This window comes from Neolamprologus multifasciatus, chromosome 1, assembly GCF_963576455.1.
Source record: "Neolamprologus multifasciatus chromosome 1, fNeoMul1.2, whole genome shotgun sequence".
NCBI classification, from domain to species: domain Eukaryota; kingdom Metazoa; phylum Chordata; class Actinopteri; order Cichliformes; family Cichlidae; genus Neolamprologus; species Neolamprologus multifasciatus.
The window spans coordinates 5,303,691-5,328,896 of record NC_140439.1 but is presented as its reverse complement, the minus strand read 5'-3'; the positions used below and the strand labels follow the sequence as shown (position 1 = coordinate 5,328,896).

The window sequence follows — 25,206 nt, the reverse complement described above, 5'->3', positions numbered from 1 at the left end:
AATGATATGGCAACATGGCATTTAGTTGTTTAGGAAGGGGGAAGTTTTAGGAGTGACGGCGTGTTTGAGATGTGAGAGATTTGCGACGTTTAGCGTTTTTGGAGTCTAGAGTTAGTGTGTAGTTAGTGTGTAGTGTAGTCAATAGTTTTGTTGTGTGTGTCAGAACAATGAGGCGACTGCTGAATGTTACAGGTGTTACAGCAGTGATACATCTGCTGTTGTCAGGCCTGCAGACTCATACTCATAATACAACTCGGTGTTTTATTTATGGTACGGGACCGCTCAGGGAGTTCGTGTGTTTGTTCAGACACATGAAAAATTAGAGGGAACATTGTTCCTGAGCAAGTAACTTTAAGGTCTCAGGTGGAAGCAGCAGCAGTTACATAAAAAATTAACTCTTGTTAATAAGTCTTTCTGTCAGATTTACTGTATTTTTCAGACCATAAGGCGCACCGGATTATAAGGCGCATTAAGTGACTGTAGCTCAGGTGGTAGAGCAGGTCATCTACTGATCGGAAGGTTGGTGGTTCGATTCCTGGCTTCGCCTAGTCTGCATGCCAAATATCCTTGGGCAAGATACTAACCCCAAATTGCTCTCCGGTGCATCCATCGGAGTATGAATGTGTGTGAATGTTAGATATAAAGCACTTAGAGAGATGTGCTTGTGCGAATGGGTGTGAATGGGTGAATGCACAAGTTGTGTAAAGCGCTTTGAGTGCTCAGATGAGTAGAAAAGCGCTATATAAGAACCAGTCCATTTACCATTAAGCAAAACTAAACAATCAGATAAGTCAAACTTTACTCAACTCATTCTTCTTGCTTTCTTCACTTCCGCACCATTGATTCATTAATGTTGAATTCGGCTCGGTTGCTCCATCCTCGTATTGTGGATGGATTTTCTCAGTTGTTCTCCTGACTGAAGTTTGGTCCGTTTACAGTGTTGTGGAAGTTTTCCACTTAAATAAAGCCTGCAGACGAGCGGTGAGCGGTAGCTAACATTCTTTAATCCATGCACACAAAGACAACATACAAACAAGCTTGTGGAGCCCCCATGGCCGCGGGACAGACGGTCAGCAGAGTCTCTCTGAGCCTAGCATGGCTCTCAGTTAAATACCTTCTCCGGGAACAAAAGGCAGTACACAGCTGTTTCACACCTCAAGGTTCACACTCCCTAAGAGACAAAAGACTGGTCCTCTGGAGTTCCTGTTTTCCCCCCAACATCCTTGCTACACCCCCTACCATTTGTCTTACAGTATGAGTGTCAGACATGTTAATACAATAAAATAATGTCATTAATACCTTAGTGAAAGAAATTCCTATACAATTCCACCCTTTGATTCTAAAATCAAGAATCACATTAAAACCAGAATTTCTTTCCTGACATTCTGTATATCACATCAACATTATTGTACACTTAAAGGAGTTTCACACTGTGTATCCTCACTTCACTGTTCTCCCACCACCCTTTGTTCATCTTTAATCTTCCCCACAATCTAAGCTCTCACATGCAAATGGAAACAACAATGACACAGAGGAAAGGTCTTCTCCAGAGTGTCAAAGTACTTTGCATGGCAAAGTGAAACAGCATTAGGTGGTCATTCCCAGTCACAGTCATGGCTCCTGGTGTCTGTGCCATTTACAGAGTCATAATTCCAACGCTGATCTTCCTTGCGCTGTCACTTTTGGAGCTTGGCACGCTCTCTCCATCCCTCGATTTCTGTTCCAACGCGGCTGTAGATTTAAGGCAGAGCACGTCGTACACCTTAGTTGTCTTCCTCAGCGTCAACGGCGAAACTCTTTCATTTTATTTTTAAGATTTTGCTGTTCAAAATCTCCTCGTGACAATCCTTTGGAAGCCCACTGTCGTTTGTCTGTTGTCCTGCAGATGGTCCCTGCTTCTCACTGGTCCTCTTGAAGCGTTCTCTCCCAGTCATAGTTTGCATCTGCGCCTCAGTCAATCCTTCCATATCCCTCATGTCACGGTTCCTGCAATTTAAAAATGAAAACTTCCCCGGAAAACCCTCTTTTGCCCTATGTTAGCTTAGCACAATTAGACATGCACAATAAAGTTGTGCATTGTCTCTTAAAAATTCTCACGGCTTCTCCCCTGAAGTAGCTTCACTCCAGGCCCTGTTGTAAGAAAAAACATTAGCCAGTGGTGTGTCCTGCTGTAAATCATGTGATTAGATCATATGATTAACCCTCTGCTGTGGAAAAAGTGATATAGATGTTAGCGCAGTGCGTCTGTATGCACACTTTCTCACAGTGACCTCTGCACTGTAAACAATACAAGGTCATGAATAACACACCGCTGGTAAATTCACAAAGACACAGAAAGTGGCATTTAAAAGGTTAAGTCAGCACGGCTCAAAAGCCCATGCAACCCAGGATGTTGCTGTCACCTTTCTGCTCCTGTAAAAAGAAACATACATACATCCACCCTTTTGTCAGGTCAAGGTGGAGGTGCAATCTTGCATAGTCAGTTCCCATTTTTATTTGCTGACAGTAGAACCTCTCGTGACGCAATAAGTTTCTACTGCCAGCAATGACGTCAGTTCAAAAAATAAAAAAGAATTTAGACTGGATTACCTCGCTGAATCCTTTTTGCCAGGGACTTGTTTTCTGATTGTCCCAAAAAAGTGGCTTTCTCCCGAGCCCATTTTAATTTTGGAGAAGCTCACTTGCGATTGATCAACATGTTGTGTAGCGCTTTCGATTCCGATCTTGCAGGCCTGCTTGAAAAAGAGAAAATTGCCAAACAAAAATCTCAGTGCACTGTTAAAAATCAAAAAATATGAAGGCCTAGTTTTAGAAGTTGTCTAAGCGTACTCTCTTAGAATGATGAAAAAACAAAACTAATTGCCAGGTTCAAAGTGGTACCAAAGGAAAAAGCATCAGTAAATCTCCAAAACTTTCATCCACCAGTCACACACCTCACACAACAGCAATATTCTATCAGATAATGAGTTTTGTTTTCCCCATGTACCCAGATGTGTGTCACGACAAGACCTCCCTCACACATCAGAAACCAGAAACTCAATAATCTATTAGTCCCCACTCATCTGACCCTCCCGCAGCATTCTGTTCACCGCTGATTCAATCATCCTTCCCCAAAAATAACACTAGTTCACTAGTCTATGTATCACTTCTTAACCTACTAAGCTAACCGGACAAGATGATGGTAACAGAAATGCTTAAAATGCTATTTGGTCTTCATGAGCTTCATTGCATGTGTGTTTGTGTTAGTAGGATTAATGCATTTTTCTGTTTGTGTAATTTTTGTGTACCTCTCCTTTTTGCGGTGCTCCAGACACTTTTCAATTCTCCACGCAAGGCAGTCGTTTTTCTTCCCAGTTTCCTAAACCCAAATTTCATTCCCACACTACAACAGCCTTCCTCCATGTCCTCCCCTGCTCCTTCCACTGTGGTCTCATCTCATCTCTCCCCCCTTGCAGCAGTCCAGTGAGAGTCAGTTGTCTTTCAGCTTTGTCCTGTTTTCCACGGTCTCATTTTGCCATTTTTGCGCCGAAAGTGGCAAATGTCCAACTCAGGCAGTCTTTTCAAAAGTCCATTCACACACAGTGAAGTTGCAGCTCCTTGGAAATGCACATCCATCCATCCAGTCATGATGATGCCATTTTTCTCCTTGCTGTCGCTGTCTTGCACAGCTGCTGGACCTTTTCTTCACTGCTCAGGATGCTGCTGTGAGCTCTTGAGATCCATCTCGTTGTTCTGAAACTGCATTTCTTGTCTTCAGGGAGAGATTCTTGGAGCTTGTGTTCTCAGGGTGACAAACACATGGAAGTTAAGCTGTAAAACAATTCAGCCAAAACTTGGCTTGAGTGTTTCTAATGGTGTTAACCTATAATTTTCTTCCGACTGCTGCACGTGGAAAATTGATCCAGGTCTGCTCTTCACCTGCAAGTGACACACTGAGACATTTTGATCATTAAACACAAAACCCTCGCCCTAATTTTATTGCTCATTTTCATCAACAATTCTGCTAATTTTGTGTGTGTCCACCCTAGGGGAGCTGGTGGCCTGCAGTACCACCTTCTCCCTCTAGTTGGAAACAACTGTTACACACATTTCTACACTCCTCTCTCTTTTTTTTCTCTTTTTTCTTTGTTCCCCATTTTCAACATTTTGTAACCCCATTTTTCACTGTTTTTACACACACATCAACGTTTCCCACACAACCATTCTCTGCAATCTTACACACCACACATCTACTCAATTCTTACCATACAGTCACGTATTGAGTTTTGTCTCTGGCCGCCTGATGAAACGTCCGCTGCAACTGGATCTAGATCCCATATTTACATTCAGAGCGTCCCCTGCAATGGCCTTCTTCCCTTACCGGCAGAAAAGTGCTAAAATACCGTCACTCCACACACTGTATTGTGCAGACGTGATTATCAACGGTGATTATTATTATCACAGGGAACCACCGTTCCCTGTGATGGACCGGTGTTTTTGCAATTACTCTTGCAGACGACTGCTTTTCTTTTCCACAACACCGGAACCGAACACAAGCCTGGGGACTCTAACCCCAGGATTTTCCCTCCAGAGACTCAAACTCCGGAGCAGCAAGCACTTCACCACTCGGCCAGACAAAAAACTCCTCATAACTGTATACAAAGTTAGCTACAACTCACCCATCTGCAGAAGTCCCCTCAAAATCGATGATCCCGGTGGTGACTGAAACACACAGCTCCGTGACTCCTCCATTTCCTTCGCTTCAACAGCTGGTAGGACAAAGGTACCTTTTCCCTCAGGGGTGATCAGCCCGTCCACGGAACCGTTGTTCAGCGACCACACGGACCACCCTGCTCACAGCGCCATTTTGTTGTGGAAGTTTTCCACTTAAATAAAGCCTGCAGACGAGCGGTGAGCGGTAGCTAACATTCTTTAATCCATGCACACAAAGACAACATACAAACAAGCTTGTGGAGCCCCCATGGCCGCGGGACAGACGGTCAGCAGAGTCTCTCTGAGCCTAGCATGGCTCTCAGTTAAATACCTTCTCCGGGAACAAAAGGCAGTACACAGCTGTTTCACACCTCAAGGTTCACACTCCCTAAGAGACAAAAGACTGGTCCTCTGGAGTTCCTGTTTTCCCCCCAACATCCTTGCTACACCCCCTACCATTTGTCTTAAGTATGAGTGTCAGACATGTTAATACAATAAAATAATGTCATTAATACCTTAGTGAAAGAAATTCCTATACAACAGCATCACCGATTGCATTTGTCTCTAACCATCAGAAACCCTCACGTTAACTTTCATCAAGTGGACAAAAGTTATCCTCCAGCTTCACTGTGTTTATATTATGCTAACATAGCTGTGTCGCTAGCAATCACGTAGCACATCATTATATACCAGCTAGTCCAACTTCAGTAACCCTACAAACGTCACTGCTGTTTAGTTTTCTGTCTTCATTTATGTTGGAAGTGACAGCAGAGCTGTACGTTTGAATTTTTTCAGAAATCTCTCAGGCTGAACATGCTATATCATGTTTAGGTAACTAGCGAAACTAGCGAGCTAACTTCCTGCTAACTTCTAACTCCATTAAATTTAATAACTTGTTTTCATGGATGCCTGGATGTTAAACTTGATTGTTACACCTGGTAAAGCAGCAACGCTGATCCTTTTATTAAAGATGAAAGAATTTAGACAGTTTTTAACTCTCAGTGATGCTGCAGTGTTTGTTTGACTTTGGGACCTGAAGCTGACGGAGTTTTGGACCCAGATTACTCCGAGTCTGCGAGGCTCCTGACTACAGTAGTCGTAATGCTCCGACAATCCATCAAGTGGTGGGGCTTTGTAGCTAAATTTAGTGGTAACAAAACATTTTTTGACAAATTTTTGAGCGCCGTGTGCCACATACAATTGGTTCGAGGTCACTAAGCACAACCAGAATTCATACCAGATTATGAGGCACACTGTCAATTTTAAGTGCGCCTTATAGTGCAGAAAATACGGTAATTATTAATTAAATGAAAGTGCCAGAACACTGTCCTAAGTTGTTCTTTGTAGACCCTTGGGTATAAATGACAATAGTGTATAGTGTGTTGTGTACAATATTGTTTGCTAACAGATGCATACAAATAGAACATACATTACTTGTAAGCTGACAAAAATGCTGCACCTTTGCATCCAAATGGCCATCTGTTACATCAGATGTGCTAGAGTTGCAGCTGAGAAGTTTTATCAGTGGTTACTGACCGCTTACTACCCATATGGAAAAGAAATAGTAAAACCATACATGATTTACTCATGAAAGTGGCCACTTTCTCATTACTTTCATATATTTTGTATCCAAGTATCCAAAACATACAAGTTTCATTATATAATTCTTCAAGGGATCTTATATGTGTTTTCATTCTTGTATGCTTTTCATACAAGTTTCATACAAGACAGATAAAAACTTTATAAGATTTATATATATCTTTTCCATATGGGTATCATAAGGTTTTCATTTTGATAAAGTGGAGGTAGAAATTTAAATCACAGTTTTCAGAGTTTTTCACATCTCTTGGGCTTGGTAATACAAAGGCAGCTCTATTGTATTTGAAAGTCTCACAGCTGCTCATTTTGGGCTTTTGATTGGTTCTATTTGATATTTTTGTGAGAATACCGTTAGCTTTAAAGGACTGATAATAACTTCTGTAAGATTCCACACCTCATAATCAATTTAAAAAAGTAGCATGTCCTGTACTTAGAAGAGTAGCTTGTAAGGCTCAAGCATGGACTGTATGTAGAAGATTGATTTCCACACCTCTTTCTGTTTCACCCACCCATCAGGCTCTGTTCTCCACATTTTCAACCCTCACTAACCACTTGACAGTTACCGTATTGGTTCTTTAAAACCAGAAGTTTGAATGAGATGAGGATTTGCTAAGTAACCCCCATCTAAGTGATCGTGGCCCTAACTTTAAGCCTTACTGGTATCCAGAGGGTGAGTTATGAGAAGAATCTGCTCCCATGGGAAGCTGAAACTGTTTTTGAGCTCGGCTGTAAACATGCATATTAAGATGAGAGTCCATGGATTTACTTGTTTGTTTGTCTTATCTGCAGCTTTTTCAGACCCCCCGTTTGATTCTAGAGTACTACTAACAGAAACACATGCACTGAACCTGTTTTCACTGCCAAGTCAGGAGCCTTTTAGTCTTTAGAGAAGACAGCATGTGAACTCACTCATGGGGCACTCACACTCAGTGCATCAACGAGAACACAAACTGAAGGGTAATCTAAAGCAAGCTCATTTATATGAACTTCTACACCGTCGTGAGCGTGCATCACTCCAGCTCCTCGAGGAGTATTTCGATTGCACAGTCACAATAATAAATGCAGTTTAAAAACTGTGTCTCACTTATGCACTAAATCATTATTTTAAACAACTGGTTTTGATTTACTTCATAAATCCCCTGATCCACCAAGAAACTTTACTATAATGCATCGCATTGGATTTGACAACTTGCACAATTTATGATGGTATAACACATCTGTTCTTACTTATGTTATTATTATTGTTGTTCTTATTGCACTGCTGATGATAATGTTTCCACAATATGCCCTCAGCTGCAAATAGAAGAATCTTTTGTGCATTCAGATTCAGGCAGTGCTGATGTGATTTGTCCATGCTTATCTTTTCAACAAGTGAAAACTTGAAAACATCTACAACAAAAGATTTTGAGACGATTCGGTTAATATGGAGACAAGACTTTAATTTCTAAAAATAAAACTGTGCAGTGATGTCACTAGGAAACGAAACAGTCCCGTTGGTTAGACAAACTGACAGCAAATGTATTTCCCAAAGCAAACATTGCATCTGTTCTGGCACAAAGCCGAACTCACAGATCAACACCTCTCTTCTTAACCGAGCTTCAGCAAGTCTTTCCCAGAGCATAACAGTTGGGCTCCTCGGTTGCATCCTTTTGTAGCTGATGCAGCTCTGCACATTACCCTTATACTTGAAAATCAGTACCGGTACCTTATCTCTAAAGAAGGCCAGCCACCCTTCGGAAAAAGCTCGTTTCTGCCACTTGTATCCACAGCAAGATTAGAGGCCAGATTAAATAAACAGTGATTTCCACATGGAAATTTTGTTGTTCAACTATGACATCCACAAACCTCATATTTGCTCAAGAAAGAAAGAAAAACAATCTTTTATTTTGCTTTTGTTGCAGCCGCCTCATCAGTAATTAATTTGCTGCCAGACAAGATAAACATATTACACTAATACGCAGGGAGAAAACCTGGGAGAAATGTTTGCTGTGAGCGCACACATGAAGACAGCTGGCAGAGCGTTTTCACAATCTTTCATTCATGCTGGACACTGATAAAGTATAAGTAGCATTAGCAATATAAAGTCTAGCAAACAGACCGAGTCTATAGTTCATTAAGTTGTTGTGAACAGTGATTCGGAGCTCATGGTCGGCCAGTGTACCATAGCTGACTGCACTGAGAAAGTCACACTAACTGTGTCACCCATAGACAAACAGCAAGCTAATTATAAGATAAAATAAATGATGATTAATTATTATAGCACTCTTTTATGCTCACAGCATCTCGCTGCATTTCCCACATGGCAGCATGAACTAATTAAATCTAATCACAGCATCAGGATACTGTGTTTGGTCATTAAGTGACTGTTTTTTCAAAAGCAGAACACACTTTCCATTAATTAATCTGCAGTGAACATTGCGCAGATATTAAATAAGTAACTGAAAATGCAAAATGTTGCAGCATATTTTTAGGATGTGGTTGTGCAGCAGCTATGGTCAGTAACAACCTCAGTCACTGCTTCCAGCTTGGCTTCTCTATGGACGGGGAGACTGGGAATGCCACCGGAAATCTGATGGCACGGATTCTCCCACAGTTTACTTGTGCTGTCTGTGTCTGTACAAACATTTCCTAAGAAAACAAACATATTTTTTATTCACAGTGTAGAACCTTTTCTACCAAAGAAATCGGCGTGTTTGTAAAAATGAGCAAGTGAATGAGCACAGAGCGTCTAGGAAATGCACTGATCAAAGGGAGCTGGATTTAAGTAGCACTATAGCATAGTGTGAGACAGTGCAGTCAATTATGACAACTAAAGGAAAACAGCAGCAACAGTGAATGTGATTTATTTCTACTATACGAAACTATCCAGTATATCGTTAACAGCTATATGAAGTTACATAACCCTGTAAGACATCAAATGTTCTGAAATGCTGAATAAAGTGTATGACAAAGCTATCCTGAAATGTGGATGGCGTGTGATGTTCCATTACAGGTTTGTTCATTCAATCTTTGTCTATTTGTACATGTCTGACTGATCCTTTGCATTTCAATGTGATATTGTAGGTGCTTTTGGTGGCCTCCCTCTGTGAACTTGGCTCTTGGTACTCTGAAACCACGTCTGAAGCCCACTGGGAGGTCTGCCGCAGCCTTTGAAAGCCTCAGGTGCAACGTCGGTCAGGCTGAGAGAGATGAAGACGTGCGTCGTGTTCCTGGCAGCTCTGCTGCTGCCGACCATCCACACAGGTAAGAAAAGCCAATTTACTCTGTGTCTGAGTGTGTGTGTACTTCACATACCCACAGTGGTAAGTTTCATGAAACTTATGGTAAATTTGCACAAGCATGTGTTTTTTGTATAGGGTGAGAATGTTTTCACACAAATTTAATTGAGCGAGCCGCGTGTTCAGCAGTCGTTTGGTATATCCTGATATAACCTTTGAAACCTAAGCTGAGCTGCCATGTTCTTCTTTTTTAAAGAGGTTTTTATCACTTGACGACTTTTCTAACCAACCATTTGTTCAGTGTAACTGCACTGTCATAAACATGTGACAGTCACAAAAGTTTTCATGTCGAAGCAGACATCGAAACTATTATGAAATGAGTTAGAATATAGTGTTAGTGCTGACTCTGCAACCCAGTTCCATCCCAGTTCCTGCTTTCATGCTTTTTCTGCTTTGTTGTTGAACCTGCCTTTTGGCGTTTTGACTACCGTGGATCTGACATAGTGGTCTGTGGGCTAATGTCCCCAGGACCACATATTGCCATGAACACCTCCCTGCACACACACATAGACTGACACGGTGGAAAGAAGACCAGCCGCTCTGCCGCTGACAGAATACTAATGTTGCTCTCTTTGAGCTGGATTTGGAAATTGCATGCTGTTTTCATTTAAAGAGAAATCTTTCAATTTAAGTCCAAAAATCGTTTCTACTCGTGAGTCTGCCTGACTGTGACTGTAACAACCTGAAAGATGTGTTGGACTACAGCAGTTCTCCGGTGCCCAAATGAAATACATCAACAGGAAAACCTAATTTCTCTTTTTCTTTTCATGACAATTGAGCATATTTGTGGTAATCTGGACATATCAGCTCGTCTGAGTGATAACCTACTGACAAATTCCATTTCAGGGATGCTATTGAAGCTGCTGCAGTCAGCATGGACTCGCTATACCTCATCTGCACCCCAGCTCTTTCATTTCATGCTATTTATAGTTCTGACTTCATCAGTATAAAGGATATTGCCACTGATGCTTGCACTGTTCTGTGCAGTGTTATCCCCACTCTTCAGGGTCAACGTAGGAACATTTTATCAGCTGATCCCCTTCTCTAAAAGCAACCAGAGACTTTCTTCCTTCATCATCATGACGATCTTAATTGACTTGAAATGACATTTTTTCTGTGGCACTGACAGGTAATATGAACATTTTGTGTAACGTGGTGATATAAGTGAGCAACACAATAGCATTTCTAAAACATACATTTCATCAGACATCGTCCCTCTTCGGCATACGAATGGATGTAAATACATGCTTAAAGAAAAGATAACAGATGTGCAGAACGTAGATAAAATAACAAGTGCTGGCTGTAGTGAAATCAATCAGCAGAAAGCACTGTGATCTATGATGTTCACCTGCAAGAATACTATCATCAACTTGTGGATTTACGGCTAAAGAGGTTTGATGGATGCTAATGTTTTTCATCAGATTGATTTCCCAGAATGGGAGAGAAGGAACGGGGGAGGCAGTGTGAGAGGAGAGCTGTTGTTTGGCTTGACTGAACTGAGCAGCAAAATTGGATGATTTAGGGATGCTGGATTAAATCAGATTTCCACCCACCCTTCCTCACACATAGTAAGATACAGTGCATGCACATGTATGACATAATCATATGCAGTGTTGGTCAAGTTACTTGAAAAAAGTAATCAGTAACTAATTACTGATTACTTCCCAAAAAAAGTAATCCCATTACTTTTTTTGGGAAGTAATCAGTAATTAGTTACTGATTACTTTTTTTGGGAAGTAATCAGTAACTAATTACTGATTATTCCCAAAAAAAGTAGTCCCATTACTTTACTGATTACTTATTTTCAAAAGTAATTAGTTACTTAGTTACTTACTTACTTTAAAAACACGATTTACAACCTGAATAGGTGATAAAGTGATAGATCTTTCAGCCCAATTCTACTTTTTCTACATAATCATCATACAAAATGTAATCAAATGGAAAAGTCTCTTTTTAAAACTTGTTTTATTAGTTTTAATCTTTTAACTTTATGCATCAAGCAAAACTTTGTGTGTTTACACTCAGTCTTTCAAATAGATGCAAGTAAAACACAGCAGAAAATAAATAAAGTCAAAGACTACCGGTCCTGTTGCTCTATTTTCACCTGTAAAGCAGGAGTGGGGTAGGCGGAGGGTTACCCTGGTGCAGGTGTGCTGCGGTCAGTGGAAGAATCCGCGAGTTTCTCTGTGAGTTTCCCATTACGTCGTAGCTACTCGGTGCTTGCTCAGAAGTTTAGGGGTTTTTTTCTCTGTAAAAAGAAGTTTTCTTCCCACGCACAACGGACACTAATGTTTTTGTCACTTTTTATGGAATCAAACTCAAAGTAAGGTCAGTACTTCCACGCTTTAAACGCTGCACGCTCATACTCTCTCTGCACTCGATATATGATCCATTGTTGATCTGCACACAGCTGTTGTCATGAACGTCGCACTCGCTTACGTCACTGTCATGAGACATTCTCGCAAAAAAATCACGGTTTTAGTAACGCAGTAACGCAGCGTTCCTACGGGAAAGTAACGGTAATCTAATTAACGTTTTTGCAATGGTAATCCCTTACTTTACTCGTTACTTGAAAAAAGTAATCGGATTACAGTAACGCGTTACAAGTAACGTAAGAGAGATGTTTAACCTACTACTTTCATCCTCCTCTGTCTGTGTCCCACTCATAAAGGTTTTCATTTCAAAATGTATGTTAAAAAGAAAAAGGAAAAAAAAGAAACTAGTAATATTAAACTATTGTCACACCTTATTAACTGCATCCAGAGGGAGAAGGTGGTTTATAAAAGATTAGATTATAGCCAATCTGCAACACATGCATTTCAGAGTTTTTAATAGTTTTTAATAATTAATAGAAAACACCACAGGGACCATCTGATGGACGGGACAGGAATACACCACACGTTTCCCTGCTGTTCAATCTCAGAAAAACCTTCATGGAACTGACTCAGATTGCAAAGTAACGCGTTACTGCCCATCTCTGATCATATGCATGCGCATACACTCTGCATACATGCCTGTGGACAGAAAGAAAAGACATTCAATCTCTCTCTCACACACATACACACACTCGTTCTCATATCTTAGGGAGGACATCTAATTGACATAATGCTTTCCCCAGCCGCTCACCCTAACATCAGAACAGCATGCCTAACCCTGACCCTTTGCCTAAACCCTAAACCTGACATTAAAACAACATTTTGAGCCTCAAAAATGTCTTCAAACTCAATGAGATGGGCGTTTTGTCCCCATAAGGGACAGTTGGTCTCCACAAGTATCACAAAGACGTCTAAACACACACACACACACACACACTACAAGTTTGTGTTTACCTGGATTTTGTACGGGAAAGTAGAATTCTTTATCTCAAAGGCATTGGGCCCAATTGGTCACAACCAATCCTGGCCCTACATTGTGTGTGTGTGTGTGTGTGTGTGTGTGTGTGTGTGTGTGTGTGTGTGTGTGCCTAAAGCATTACAAAAGTTCTTCCACTTTAAACTTAACACACGTATCTGCATCTTTCTTCATGGCTCTTCTTTAATGCAGCTTTAGTCAGACTGCAAACGGAGAAAATCTTTCTCATCACAACCATAAGAGCTCCCCAATCTGATGCAGATCTACTTTTTATTAGAGGCGTAGTAATCGTGCTGCATATCAATGAGCGGCTCGAACTCTGAGGAATTTGGTGACATCATGATACGTGGGCATAACTGGAAGTAATCGGATTTTTTAGTTGTTGTTTTTTCTTCTATGGATTAGTGGGCAGGCAAAGAATGACTGATGAAGAATGATTTTAGTCTTATGTCCTGGTTCACCATTTAATGCAGCTGGATTCAACTGTCAGTATTGCTGTTTGCAGTCGGTTTTATAACCAGTATGAGCTGATAAATATATGGGAGATGGACTTAAATGATGCAGAATGTGAATGACAATGAGATATCATGTAGTAGAGGACGCTGATGCCAAAGTGGCCTTCTCCCATATAACAACAGGATGTACTTCAGAAGAATTCGCATTACTGGACATACTCAGTGTCTGAGCGTCTTTCTCACTCACCATCGATAACTCCACAGTTTTCACTTCTGCTCAGGTTAAGAGCCTTGGTGTCATCCTAGACAGTTCACTTTCCTATAAATCTCACATCAATAATCTCACCCGCTCTGCCTACTTCCATCTACGCAACATTAACAGATTACATCCTTCTCTTTCCACCCAGTCTACGTCCATTCTTGTCCACAGTCTTGTTACCTCCTGTATTGACCACTGCAGTTCTCTTCTGCATGGCCTCCCCCAAAAATCCCTCCATAAGCTTCAACTGGTTCAAAACTCTGCTGCTCGCATTATCACCAGAACCCCTCCTACCAGCACATCACCTGTTCTTCAGGAACTTCACTGGCTCCCTGTGAAGTTCCAGATAATATACAAACTTCTTCTGCTCACCTTCAAGGCCATTCATAACCTCGCTCCTGCTTACCTTTCTGACCTGTTAACCACCACCTGTTCTGCCCGTTCACTTTGATCTTCTTTTTCTATCCAGCTTTCTGTACCTTCCTTCTGCCTCACCAGCATGGGAAGCAGAGCTTTCAGCTGCTCTGGCCCCAGAAATAAGAAACATTGGTTCTCTCCCCCAGTTTAAATCCCAACTCAAAACTCATCTGTTCAAATCTGCATATTCACTGTGAATCCACTGTTTGTTAATTTTATCTTGTGCTTTTATTTTATTGTTCTTATTCTGTTTTACTAAGTGTTTTATCCTATTGTAAAGTGTCCTTGGGTGACTGGAAAGGCGCTCATGAATAACATTTATTATTATTATTATTATTATTATTATTATTTAGAAGAGGGAGCTGCTTGGACACAATGTGTAGGAGGCCACACAGGCCTAACTTGATTATTGTTACTCTAACATCAATTGGCTGTGTAATAAAACACAAGTAATGCAATGTTGCTGGGTTTGCCGCCTGTTACAAAAGATTATTTTCATGGCTATGAATAATTTACTCCATAATAACTCCACAGCAGGTAAGATTTTTCAACTTACCTGGATTTTTTAATGCTTATAGTTAGAGGCCACTTTAAACGACGGGCTTGTTGAGAAATTGGACGCTGTACCCGATTGATTTCTGCTTTACCTCATATTTATGACTATCTGACAAACAATGTGGCTGCCTGTGAGTTTGAGGGTCTGGTGATCTGGTGTTCTTAGGACTGCACTCTGCTGGACAGAAATCTTGGATGTTGGATCCGCTGGAGCCACTGTTGCATCAACCTGCACATCTCCTCAAGCTCACCTCAGCTTGTACTTCTTGATCTTCTCGTGTTCCTTTTTCCTGATGACGCTATCACTCAGTATAGCTATATCTGTCATTACAGCCATGCCTTTCCACGACTACCATGTTGCTGGTTGTTAGCCATCACCAGTTTGTCTGTTTGTCCCAGAGGACCTTAGCTTGGTCATTCTCAAGCTAAGATCACACCCTAAGGGGGATGTCCCATTTTGGCCTCAGGACTTCCAGGCCATGCTCAGCACAGATATTCCTGTACATTGTGCCGGTTCCTGCCATGATTAGTGCCTTTGTGTTCTGTCCTTCAGTCCAGCTTTGTCCAGCCACTGGTAGGATTTCTGGATGTCAGCCATGTCTTTTATCAGGGGCCTGTCCTTCCATGATGGTTCTTCTGCTTCCTCCCCTTCTTTCCTTCTTTTTGCTGCCTGTGGTGTTCACTAAGCACGCGCTCAGTTATGGCCATCTTCCTGATGTCTTTGTGGATATTCGTTGTCTCATACTGGATGGTGGTTCTGACATTCACTAGTCCTCAGCTTCCTTTCTTTTGTTTAGCATACGGTCTCAGGGTGCTGGTGTTAGCGTGAAACCCTCCGTGCATGGTAAGGAGCTCCCTTGTCTTGATGTCAGTGGCTTCTATCTCCTACTTTGGCCAGTTTATTATCCCATCAGGGTATCTTCTCACTACTTTCCCTCCCTTTGTTGCCATCTGACTACACTTCTCTAGTCTGAATGACTTTCTAAAGCCATTGCTGTAGATCCTATTGTGGATCATTGAATCGATGTCTCATTCGCTTGATGTCACCCATGTAAAGGAGGTGGCTGATGATTGCTCCAGTATCTGTAGCCAGTTTTGTCAATGATCTCTCAGAGGGGGTTCAGGCCTATGCAGAACAGCAGTCGGGACAGAGCATCTCCTTGGGATTGGTAGTGTAGATCAGCTGGTTGGTTGCAGCGATGGTCACAGTAATGCTGCATTCACATCTTCTAATAGACGATGCTGAAGGTGCATTGAGTGCGAGAGCAGCTGACCTGATGGATAGGATCATGGCAAAGGTAGAAACCTGGACCCTCCGGGGGCGATTATCAAGACTATGTGAAGTACCGCAGAATTACCTGTGGCACTTCCAAAGACAGCAAACTGGTGATGGTTACCAACCGGAGGAAGAAGGCCGTATAAGTCTATCTTATATTGTAAAGTAGACTCATAGTAGGGTCAACCTTACAATATAAAGTGCCTTGAGGTGACTGTTTTGATTTGGGGCTGTATAAATAAAACTGACTTGAATTGAATTAAAGATGATGTCATAGTTTAACACAGAGTCTCAAACAGTGAAGAGCAAAGAGGTGTAGCCGTTACTGAGAGGGTGAACTCAGGTTGAGTGAAAGAAAACCTTTTTTTCTAGCATCCAAAATCATTGGGTCCTGTAATCACCATGGGGTGATCGTGGCTCAAGAGTTGGGAGTTCACCTTGTAATCGGAAGGTTGCCGGTTTGAGCCCCGGCTTGGACAGTCTCGGTCGTTGTGTCCTTGGGCAAGACACTTCACCCGTTGCCTACTGGTGGCGGTCAGAGGGCCCGGTGGCGCCAGTGTCCGGCAGCCTCGCCTCAGTCAGTGCGCCCCAGGGTGGCTGTGGCTACAATGTAGCTGCCATCACCAGTGTGTGAATGTGTGTGTGACTGGATGTGTAAAGCGCTTTGGGGTCATTAGGGGCTAGTAAAGCGCTGTACAAATACAGGCCATTTACCATTAAAACCTACTGGGAAAATGCTGGCAGGAGTCCTTTGAACTTTGTAGCTTCTCCATCTACCACTGTTTGTTTTATACATGGAAAATCTAAAGCTACAGACATTACGTTAAAATAATAATAATGTATACTTTATAGATCCCCGTGGGGAAATTCCTCTCTGCATTTAACTCATTCATTCAGTGATGCATTGGGCAGCCATTGGGCGCCCGGGGAGCAGTGTGTAGGGACGGTAGCTCAGTGGTACCTCAGGGTAGCCATTCAGTGGATTCGAACCCCTGACCTTCCGATCATGGGGCCACCACTGAGCTATAAATATGCAGATGAACTGTTAACTTTGTCTGACACAATGTTTAACATCAAGCTCACTGAAGGCTGACAGCAGCTGTGCCTCTTTAAATCGTAGTAATGTCTGCAGCAACCATGGAGGCATGGGGTGTACTAAACCATATTGTCTTGTGTAACAAATACAATAATAATAACTGCATTCATATTTAAAAATATAAATACAAAAGGTTTTTTTTGCAGGCCAATAAAAATGTGCAAGGGCTGTAAGACTGAGGCACTGACCTGGGGCTGTCTCTTAATCCACTTACGTAAAATTTAATTAAATTGCATTTGTTAAATTACAGCGGTGTCCTGTTTGATTGCATTTTAAGAACTTGTCCTAGCTTGGCTCTTTTAGTATAGAACCTTTTCATTCTTTTTTGACTTCCAATGGGTGTTATCACATGGACAGACAAATTTAATTAAGCATTGTGAAATATGACAGACACATATTTCTTATGAACAAGAATTTATTTTTGAACACTGAAACACTGCGTCCACTGAAGGTAAAAAAGATGCACTTGCGCGTTTACAGTTGAAGCTCCACCTGCAGCCCCATCTTTCCTTTCACTTCACTTTCACTTGGTGAATTTTAGGAGCTGAGACATCCTTCATTTAAGCACCAACATAGAGTAGTGAGTCATAGACAGGAGGATGAAAACAGAAAGAAATGTGGTAATGTGGTGTAGTTTTTAATAATTTTTGCATGAAATAATCTGCTTTTAGTGACCAACAGTGAAAAAGCGGTTAAAAATATTCCACCAGTGCATCTGTGAAATGATCCCACAGCCTCAGAGTTGGATACAAAAAACAAGGTGCAATCAACAAAGTTCTCAGATTTGATATTTATCTGTAATCAATGAAAGTCTGTGATCCACATATGTGAGGGCACAACAATATTTGTTCTGACAGCTGTGACTAGCATCATCACTTCTTTCTGCTGCAGGGACGTCAGTCTGGGCTTCACCAAAGAAGGACAATCAATGTCAGGGAGCACTGAAGATGCACTAAGAAACTCTATATTTCATTTTCCTTTGCTTTGTTGGCCATCTGTATATTTTAAACGTTTGTATTTTTTGATGTCTATAAAATGAAAAACATTCAGTATATAACAGTGCACAATATTTGTCCCTAAACATGGACTAAAAACTGTTCTGAAATCTTTTCATGAGTGAAATGTACACATGTTGATCCATGACTGATGAGCTGATCAAAGTTAACGGTGTTTTTTTCTGTGTCATTCAGTATGCCCAGATAAGGAGCCAGGACTGCAACCATGGATGCCAGGACACAGTGAAGACCACCGTGTGATGATCAGTTATGGCAGGAAGGTCCTTCTCACAACTTCAGCTACTGTCCACTCTATTGAGATTCTCAGTGGAGGTAAACTGAACAAATCTATCATGTCTTTATCTTTCTCTAAACTGAAGTGATATTTCAGGAGAAAAGCTTCAGCATAGGAAGAAAACTAGCAAGAGAAAGGAAGAAGAAAGATCATGATTGGTAGAATTCTTACATGCTTCAGAGATAACAAAAGGTGTCCCATAGTTGCAGTGGTTTGAATTTAGCTGAACCCAACACAGACCCACCAGAGAAAAGTAACATTTGGACTAGGGCTGGGCGATATGGCTTAAAATTCATATCGCGATATAATTTCAAGCATGTGCGGTAACGATATATATCACGATATATTCTTTTCTTCTGTATAACGTGTCTTCCACACTTAAAATCCTTTAATTTTCTCAAAAATCGAGAGTGTGCCTTATGTGTGAATTCTGGTTGTGCTTACTGACCTTGAACCGATTTGGGCAGAAATCTGTTAAAAATGTTTTAGTACAACTTTGGTAAGCCGCACTGCTTGATGGATCGTCAGAGCATTACGGCTGCCGTAGTGAGGAGCTTCGCGGAGTAATCTGGGTCCTAAACTCCGTCTCCTTCAGGTCCCAAAGTCAAACGAACACAGAGTAAAAAACTGTCTAAATTCTTTCATCTTTAATTAAATCATCAGTGTTGCTCCTTTACCAGGTGTAACAATTAAGTTTAACATCCGTGAAAATAGAAGTTATTAAATTTAACGTAGCTAGAAGTTAACAGGAAGTTAGCTCGCTAGTTTCCACCTAAACATTTCATACCATGCTCTGACTGAGAGATTTTTGAAGCTAATTCAAACATACAGCTCTGCTATCACTTCCAACATAAATGAAGACAGAAAACTAAACAGCAGGGACGTTTGCAGGGTTACTGAAGTTGGACTACCTGGTATATAATGTTGTGCTACGTGATTGCTAGTGACACCGCTATGTTAGCATAACATTAGCACAGTGAAGCTGGAGGATGAACGCTAACTTTTTTCCACTCGATAAAAGTCATTAATGAATCAATGTTACGGAAGTGGAGGAAGCGCAGTTTTTGGCTTTCCCCATATTTCAAAAGTGCTTCATCTCTTTGCTATGACTGTCGCCCGCCATAATTTGCAGATGATAATGGTTGTAGCCGCTGCAATGCTTTCGACCAAAACAGGCGCAGCTTGATGACATCATCAACATGCGCTATCGCGATAGAGCGATATAGTCAAAATCTCTATCGTTGGCCAAATTTATATCGTTTCTATCGTATATCGTTTATATCGCCCACCCCTAATTTGGACTGTGTAATATGAGCAGTAGGTGGTTTTGGTGAGGAGTAGGGGGGCATAGCTTATCTATGTTTGAAATGGTCCACGAAAAGTCTTTCAGTCTAACTAAGGCTGAAGCTACACTGGGATTTACAGGTACTGAACTCGTAGCCCTTACCAGAACCCCCCCCCCCCCAAACCCCAACTGCAGCCTCAGTCTCAGAGGAGCTCAACAGATTTTGCCACTCTGCCAATTGGTCCCCCTACTATACACCCTGTACATCGATGACTGCTCACCAACCCACCTCAACTAACGTCATTGTCAAGTATGCTGATGACAACACCGTGGTAGGGCTCATCTCTGATGGAGGTGAGACAGTGTACTGGGCAGAGATGGAAAACATGTCTGGCTGTTGCTCCGAAAATAGCCTGAAGCTGAATATCCTTCAAACAAAAGAACTTATAATGGACTTCAGGAGACACGGACTGGTCCACTCCCCTCTCATTATAAATGGGGAACTGGTGGAATCTGTCTCCACCTTCAGATTTCTGGACACCTGATCTCATCTCTGCTGATCTCGTTCACAACACCATTGCCCTGGTAAAGAACAGCAGGATCAAGATCTCTGTCTAAATAAATAAATAAATAAATCTGGGTAAATTCCCAGATGATTAAACATGCGACTATTTTGCTGGTAATACCTGAAATGAGTAAAGAAAATCAACAGCCTATTTATGCAAGATAATTCAGAATTTTATTGGGGGGTTATATTGGTTCGGGGGGTCATAACCCCCCTAACCCCCCTGGAAATTACGCCCCTGTGCAGGGGTCACAAATGAGAAGCCTTACAGGGGCGTGTCCTTCCATGATGGTTCCTCTTCTTGGTCCTTCTCTTTCTTGCGTTTCTGCTACCTGAGATATTCACTAAGCACACGATTAATCTTCCTGATTTACTCATAGATCTTTGTTGTTTTATCTTCGCTAGCGGTTCTGACATCCACTAGTCCTTGGCCACCTTTCTTGTGTTCAGCGTACAGACTCAGGGTGCTGGCTTTGGGGTGAAACCCTCCATGCATAGTAAGGAGCTTCTTTGTTTTGATATCAGTGGCTTGTTTCTCTTCTGTTGGCCAGCTGATTGTTCCAGCAGGTTATCTGATTACTGGCAGAGTGTAGTTGCTGATTGTCCCTGACTCTGCAGGTGGTTGCAGTTTCTTAGCAGCTTCTTCATTTTTCCCAATTCCCTGTGGGATTGCTTGATGGTCTGAATTTAATTAAAAAGTGAAAAGTGTATAGAGTATATTGTGCAAAAGAAATCATTTTAATTAATGACAAAAAATGTGGTAAACAAAGGGCTACGGTGGTTCTGAGAGAAGTAACACATGCAGAATGTGTCACTGAATGCTTATTTACTACTGAGCTGAAATCACTGAACTACAGACAAAGTAAAAGAGATAGCTGTCAAGCTACATCCATGTATGTGTTTGTGTGGAAAGCCTGGATTCAGGGCCATAAATGGTAGGAAGACAGAAGGAGTTTGTGGGCACAGGGGCATGAAAGACCTGCCAGGAGGCTTCATCACTCACCCCCCCTCCTCTCTTCCCCACAGGAAAGCTGGTGATTGCTGACACCAACCGGCCTATACTGCTCCGGACAAAACACATTCTGATTGGGAACAAGGGCGAGCTGCACATTGGGAGCCCAGACTGTCCTTATAAAGGCAACCTCACCATCTTGCTATTTGGAAGGTGAGGGTTTATAAAACGTAGCAGAATAAAATCACAAATGAGTTATTAGGTATTTACTGTTGAGAAAAAAAGTAAGATTTTTACCACGTTTACTAATTGGTGGATACACCGTGTTTAAAAAACAGTGATTATACTTGTTTGGAAGGAGGTAGCAGTGTGAATCACAAGACTTAGGCTACGTTCACACTGCAGGCGAAAGCGCATCAAATCTGATTTTTTTGACCCTCTGCGACCCATCTATCCGATCATGGTGTGACAGTGTGAACGGCAAAAATCCGATATTTTCAAATCCGATCTGGGTCACTTTTGTATGTGGTGCTGAATCCGATACATATCTGATGTTTCAGAAAGCTGCTGTTTGATGGTCATGTCGCATTAAATCTGTCTTTTACGTCACTGACACAAGACAGACGCCAATTATCAGCGCCGGAGAAGACATCGTGAACGCTTCCTGACCATCCCGTGAAACTGTTGGGAAGACAACGTTGGAGAAACGTGAACATTTTATTTGTTCTGTATAATCTGCAGATTCTGACAGAAATCTGCAACTATCCTTTGAAGCAGCGCTCCTCTAAAACAGCAATAAGGATCATTATTAGGTTATTTACATTATTATGGAAATAACAAAATAACTTAAAGCAAAAATTGGAAAACGTAAAGTCTGAAGTCTTTATATTAAGGTCATCAGTCAAACAACACTGTTGCTCTGGGTCTAAACAGAGCGCGTTGTGTGTGACGTCTTCTTTTGCGCATGCGGGCGCTTTGAGCGTTCACACTAGAGCGCGTTTGCTGTCACATTTTATTTGTAGTGTGAACGAGCAGACAAAAAAATCGGATTTGATCAAAAAATCTGAATTGAGCATCAAGACCTGCAGAGTGAACGTAGCCTAAAAGTAAACTGAGTGGTAAAGAAAGGATTGTGGTTTGGTTAAAATGGAACGACTTGTGGCTTGTGTGACGCCACGTGACTGTGACGGGAAGGTAGGATGAGACAGCAGAAGAATGAGACCAGTGATGAAACTTTTAACAGAGAACAACCTCAATATACGGTAGTAATAAACAAATATTTTCGATATCCCAATGTGTTTTTTTATCGGTTATAATAGTGTATTAAATAGTGAATTTGTTGTTGCACACAAACTAATGACAAACATTATCATATTAGACTACTTGTGATTAGTAAAAAAAATATTTATTATCATTTTGCTGTTAGTAAACAGTAAAAGATCTATTTACTCATTTACTTAATACCTGCTTTTTCTTTTGTTATGGTTATTAAAAAGTATTAATTGATGCCATCTTTGTTGTCTTCATCAGCTTTCATAAATTTGACTGCATAGTTTTCACCTAATCAGACACAAACTCTAACTGAATTATTTAATTTAGATTAATTTAACAAAAGACTAATTTTTAGGTAAAGTAATCATGAGTCACAGCCTGTTGTACAGCCTGTTGTGCTCTCTTGTTATTTGATTCTTCTGTCTCTCCTTAAGACCAACTATCTAACATAACTGACATACATAAAAGATTTTGGGGGTTTTTAATTCTTGGAAGAGAAAAAAACAAACTCTTAATAATTATTCTGCAATAATTTGTTTGTATAAGACAGGGGTCCCCAATCTCAGTCCACGAGGGCCGGTGTCCTGCAGGTTTTAGATGTGTCCTTGATCCATCACAGCTGATTTAAATGGATAAATTACCTTCTCAACATGTCTTCAGTTCTCCAGAGGCTGGTAATGAGCTAATCATGTGATTCAGGTGTGTTGACCTCCAAAACCTGCAGGGACACCGGCCCTCGTGGACTGGGATTAGGGACCCCTGGTATAAACCAACATCAAGGCTAACTAAAGTGCACTCTGTGTCTCAAAGCCACTTGAAAACTGTCAAACTGTCAAAACATTTATCATTCTCCATGCTTGTCCATAGACTGGATGACAGCGACGAGGAGCACAGCTACTTTGGGAGAAAGTACATTGGCGTGGGGACTGGGGGGACACTGGAGATTCACGGAGAAAGGAAGCTGTCCTGGACATTCCTCAACAAGACGCTCCATCCCAGAGAGAGCAGTCAAAACAACTATCTGTTCCAGAGAAGCTGGGGGAATCGAGGCATCATCATCCACGTAATCGACCCCAAGACAGGGGAGGTGCTGCACGATGACAGGTGACGTTGCTCTTGAACATGAGCATCAGAGCTGCAGTAAAATCTGGAGACTTAATTAGAGAAGTAATGATCTGGTAACTGGCAGATCATAAGCTTCTAATTAAGGGTTGTAATGAAGTAGACAAATGTGCTCTTAATAAATGTAACGGTGTTTTACAGACGGATATTACATTTAGAAATCAGTGACATGCTTAATATCCTTTCATTAATAATAAAATCTATTCAGCCATTAGGTCAATAGGTCCAGTAAAGTGACATAAGTATATTATTGAGCAATATTAGTGTCAGCCCTCTTTCGAAGAGAGATTGTTACCTGTGTTGCCAACTTAGCGACTTTGTCGCTATATTTAGCGAGTTTTCAGATCCCCTTAGCGACTTCTTTTTCTAAATAGCAACTAGCGACAAATCTAGCGACTTTTTCTGGTGTTATTGGAGACTTATTTATGACGACTTTTTGACGTGAAAGCGCGTATCGCTCTTACTCTCAACAAGCAGCGGTGCTGCCGTGGGCACCTCGCCCGTGCCAAAGCGCTCACGGGCGGAGGATAGTCCTCCCCCAGCTGCAGGAGATGTTCACACCTGTGCGTCCAAACTGCAAATGAATCGCGCATGAGCGAAGCCGCTGCTCCCGCACTGACTGTAACGCAGTCAGTTCTTCTTTTACTCTTATGCTGTTTTGTGGATCACAAGGTTTAAAACTACTTATAAACACACACACAAAGTAACTCCACCAGAGTGCCTATTTCGGGTCACTTTTGCCGGTCCAAGCCCGGGTAAAGGAGCAGGGTTGGAATTGTGACATTAAAAAAACAATAATTGCTAAAATAAATTTAATTCGTAGTTCTAAATAAACTCTAAATGCATTTAGGACGTTTTTTACTCACTTTATGTCTCGTCCACGATGTTATTTCTCTCTCCAACAACGTAGGTTACAATTACATTAGCATGACCAATTATGCAAATTAGGCGATGACGTCATTTGGCGACTTCTAGCTCTTTTAGGACAACCAATAGCGCTTTTCCTTACTGAGGAGTTGGCAACACTGTTACCAGTGAATGTCAGTTGTTCAAAAGTAAGCAGGTACTAAAGGGTCATTTATCATCTTTAGTAACATTTATTTCAAAAGTGAGCGTGTCATTTATGGACATTTTATGCTAAAACATAACATCAAAAAATTCTCATTTCATGAGTGAAGTCTTACCAACTGCTGTCACAGAAATGCACTTTGGCAGTCAGAAAGGCTCTGAAACAGTTTCTTTTTCTATACAGTGACAAAGATTTTCATGTTTGGTGGTGACGTTGATGAATAAAGACCACAGTTACTGTCCTTGAATTCAATTTAATTCAGTTTTATTTATATAGGTCCAAATCACAACCACAGTCAACCTACAGAGAACAATAAAATTCAAGCACTTGGTGACAGTGGGGAAGAAAAACTGCCTTTTAACAGGATATAAGCTCCAGCAGAATAAGGCTCATGGAGGGGGTGTATGAGTGGTTGAGGGTGAAGTGAGGAAGGCAGGAAAAAGACATGTTGTGAAAGAAAGCCAGAGATGAATAAAGAAGAAACCGGGTCCAGGGTTTGAGGTCACTAATCCATCCCTAACCATGGGCTCCATCAAAAAGGACATTTTCAGAGGAGTGATTTGCAAATGGATCTATCTGATGATGAGTGGTATAAATCATGCTCCTTGGCCCAGAGTCAGACAATTAATGTGCAATCTCGGCTACTTCAATATAAATGGTTAACAAGACAATA

At 41.3% G+C, this 25,206-nt stretch overlaps 1 protein-coding gene across 5 annotated transcripts in view; it reads left to right on the top strand.

The window, feature by feature from the left end:
• The window catches only part of cemip (cell migration inducing hyaluronidase 1), a 193,816-nt gene that overhangs the window by 64,054 nt on the left and 104,556 nt on the right, over positions 1-25,206 (top strand). For all 5 annotated transcript variants that reach the window (XM_085165079.1, XM_085165070.1, XM_085165060.1 and 2 more), the window contains exons 2-5: positions 9,355-9,534; positions 18,169-18,306; positions 21,145-21,283; positions 23,210-23,446. In XM_085165079.1, the coding sequence (XP_085021205.1) occupies positions 9,480-9,534; positions 18,169-18,306; positions 21,145-21,283; positions 23,210-23,446 (569 nt within the window). In that variant the 5' untranslated portion in view covers positions 9,355-9,479. The remainder of the gene's footprint in view (positions 1-9,354; positions 9,535-18,168; positions 18,307-21,144; positions 21,284-23,209; positions 23,447-25,206) is intronic.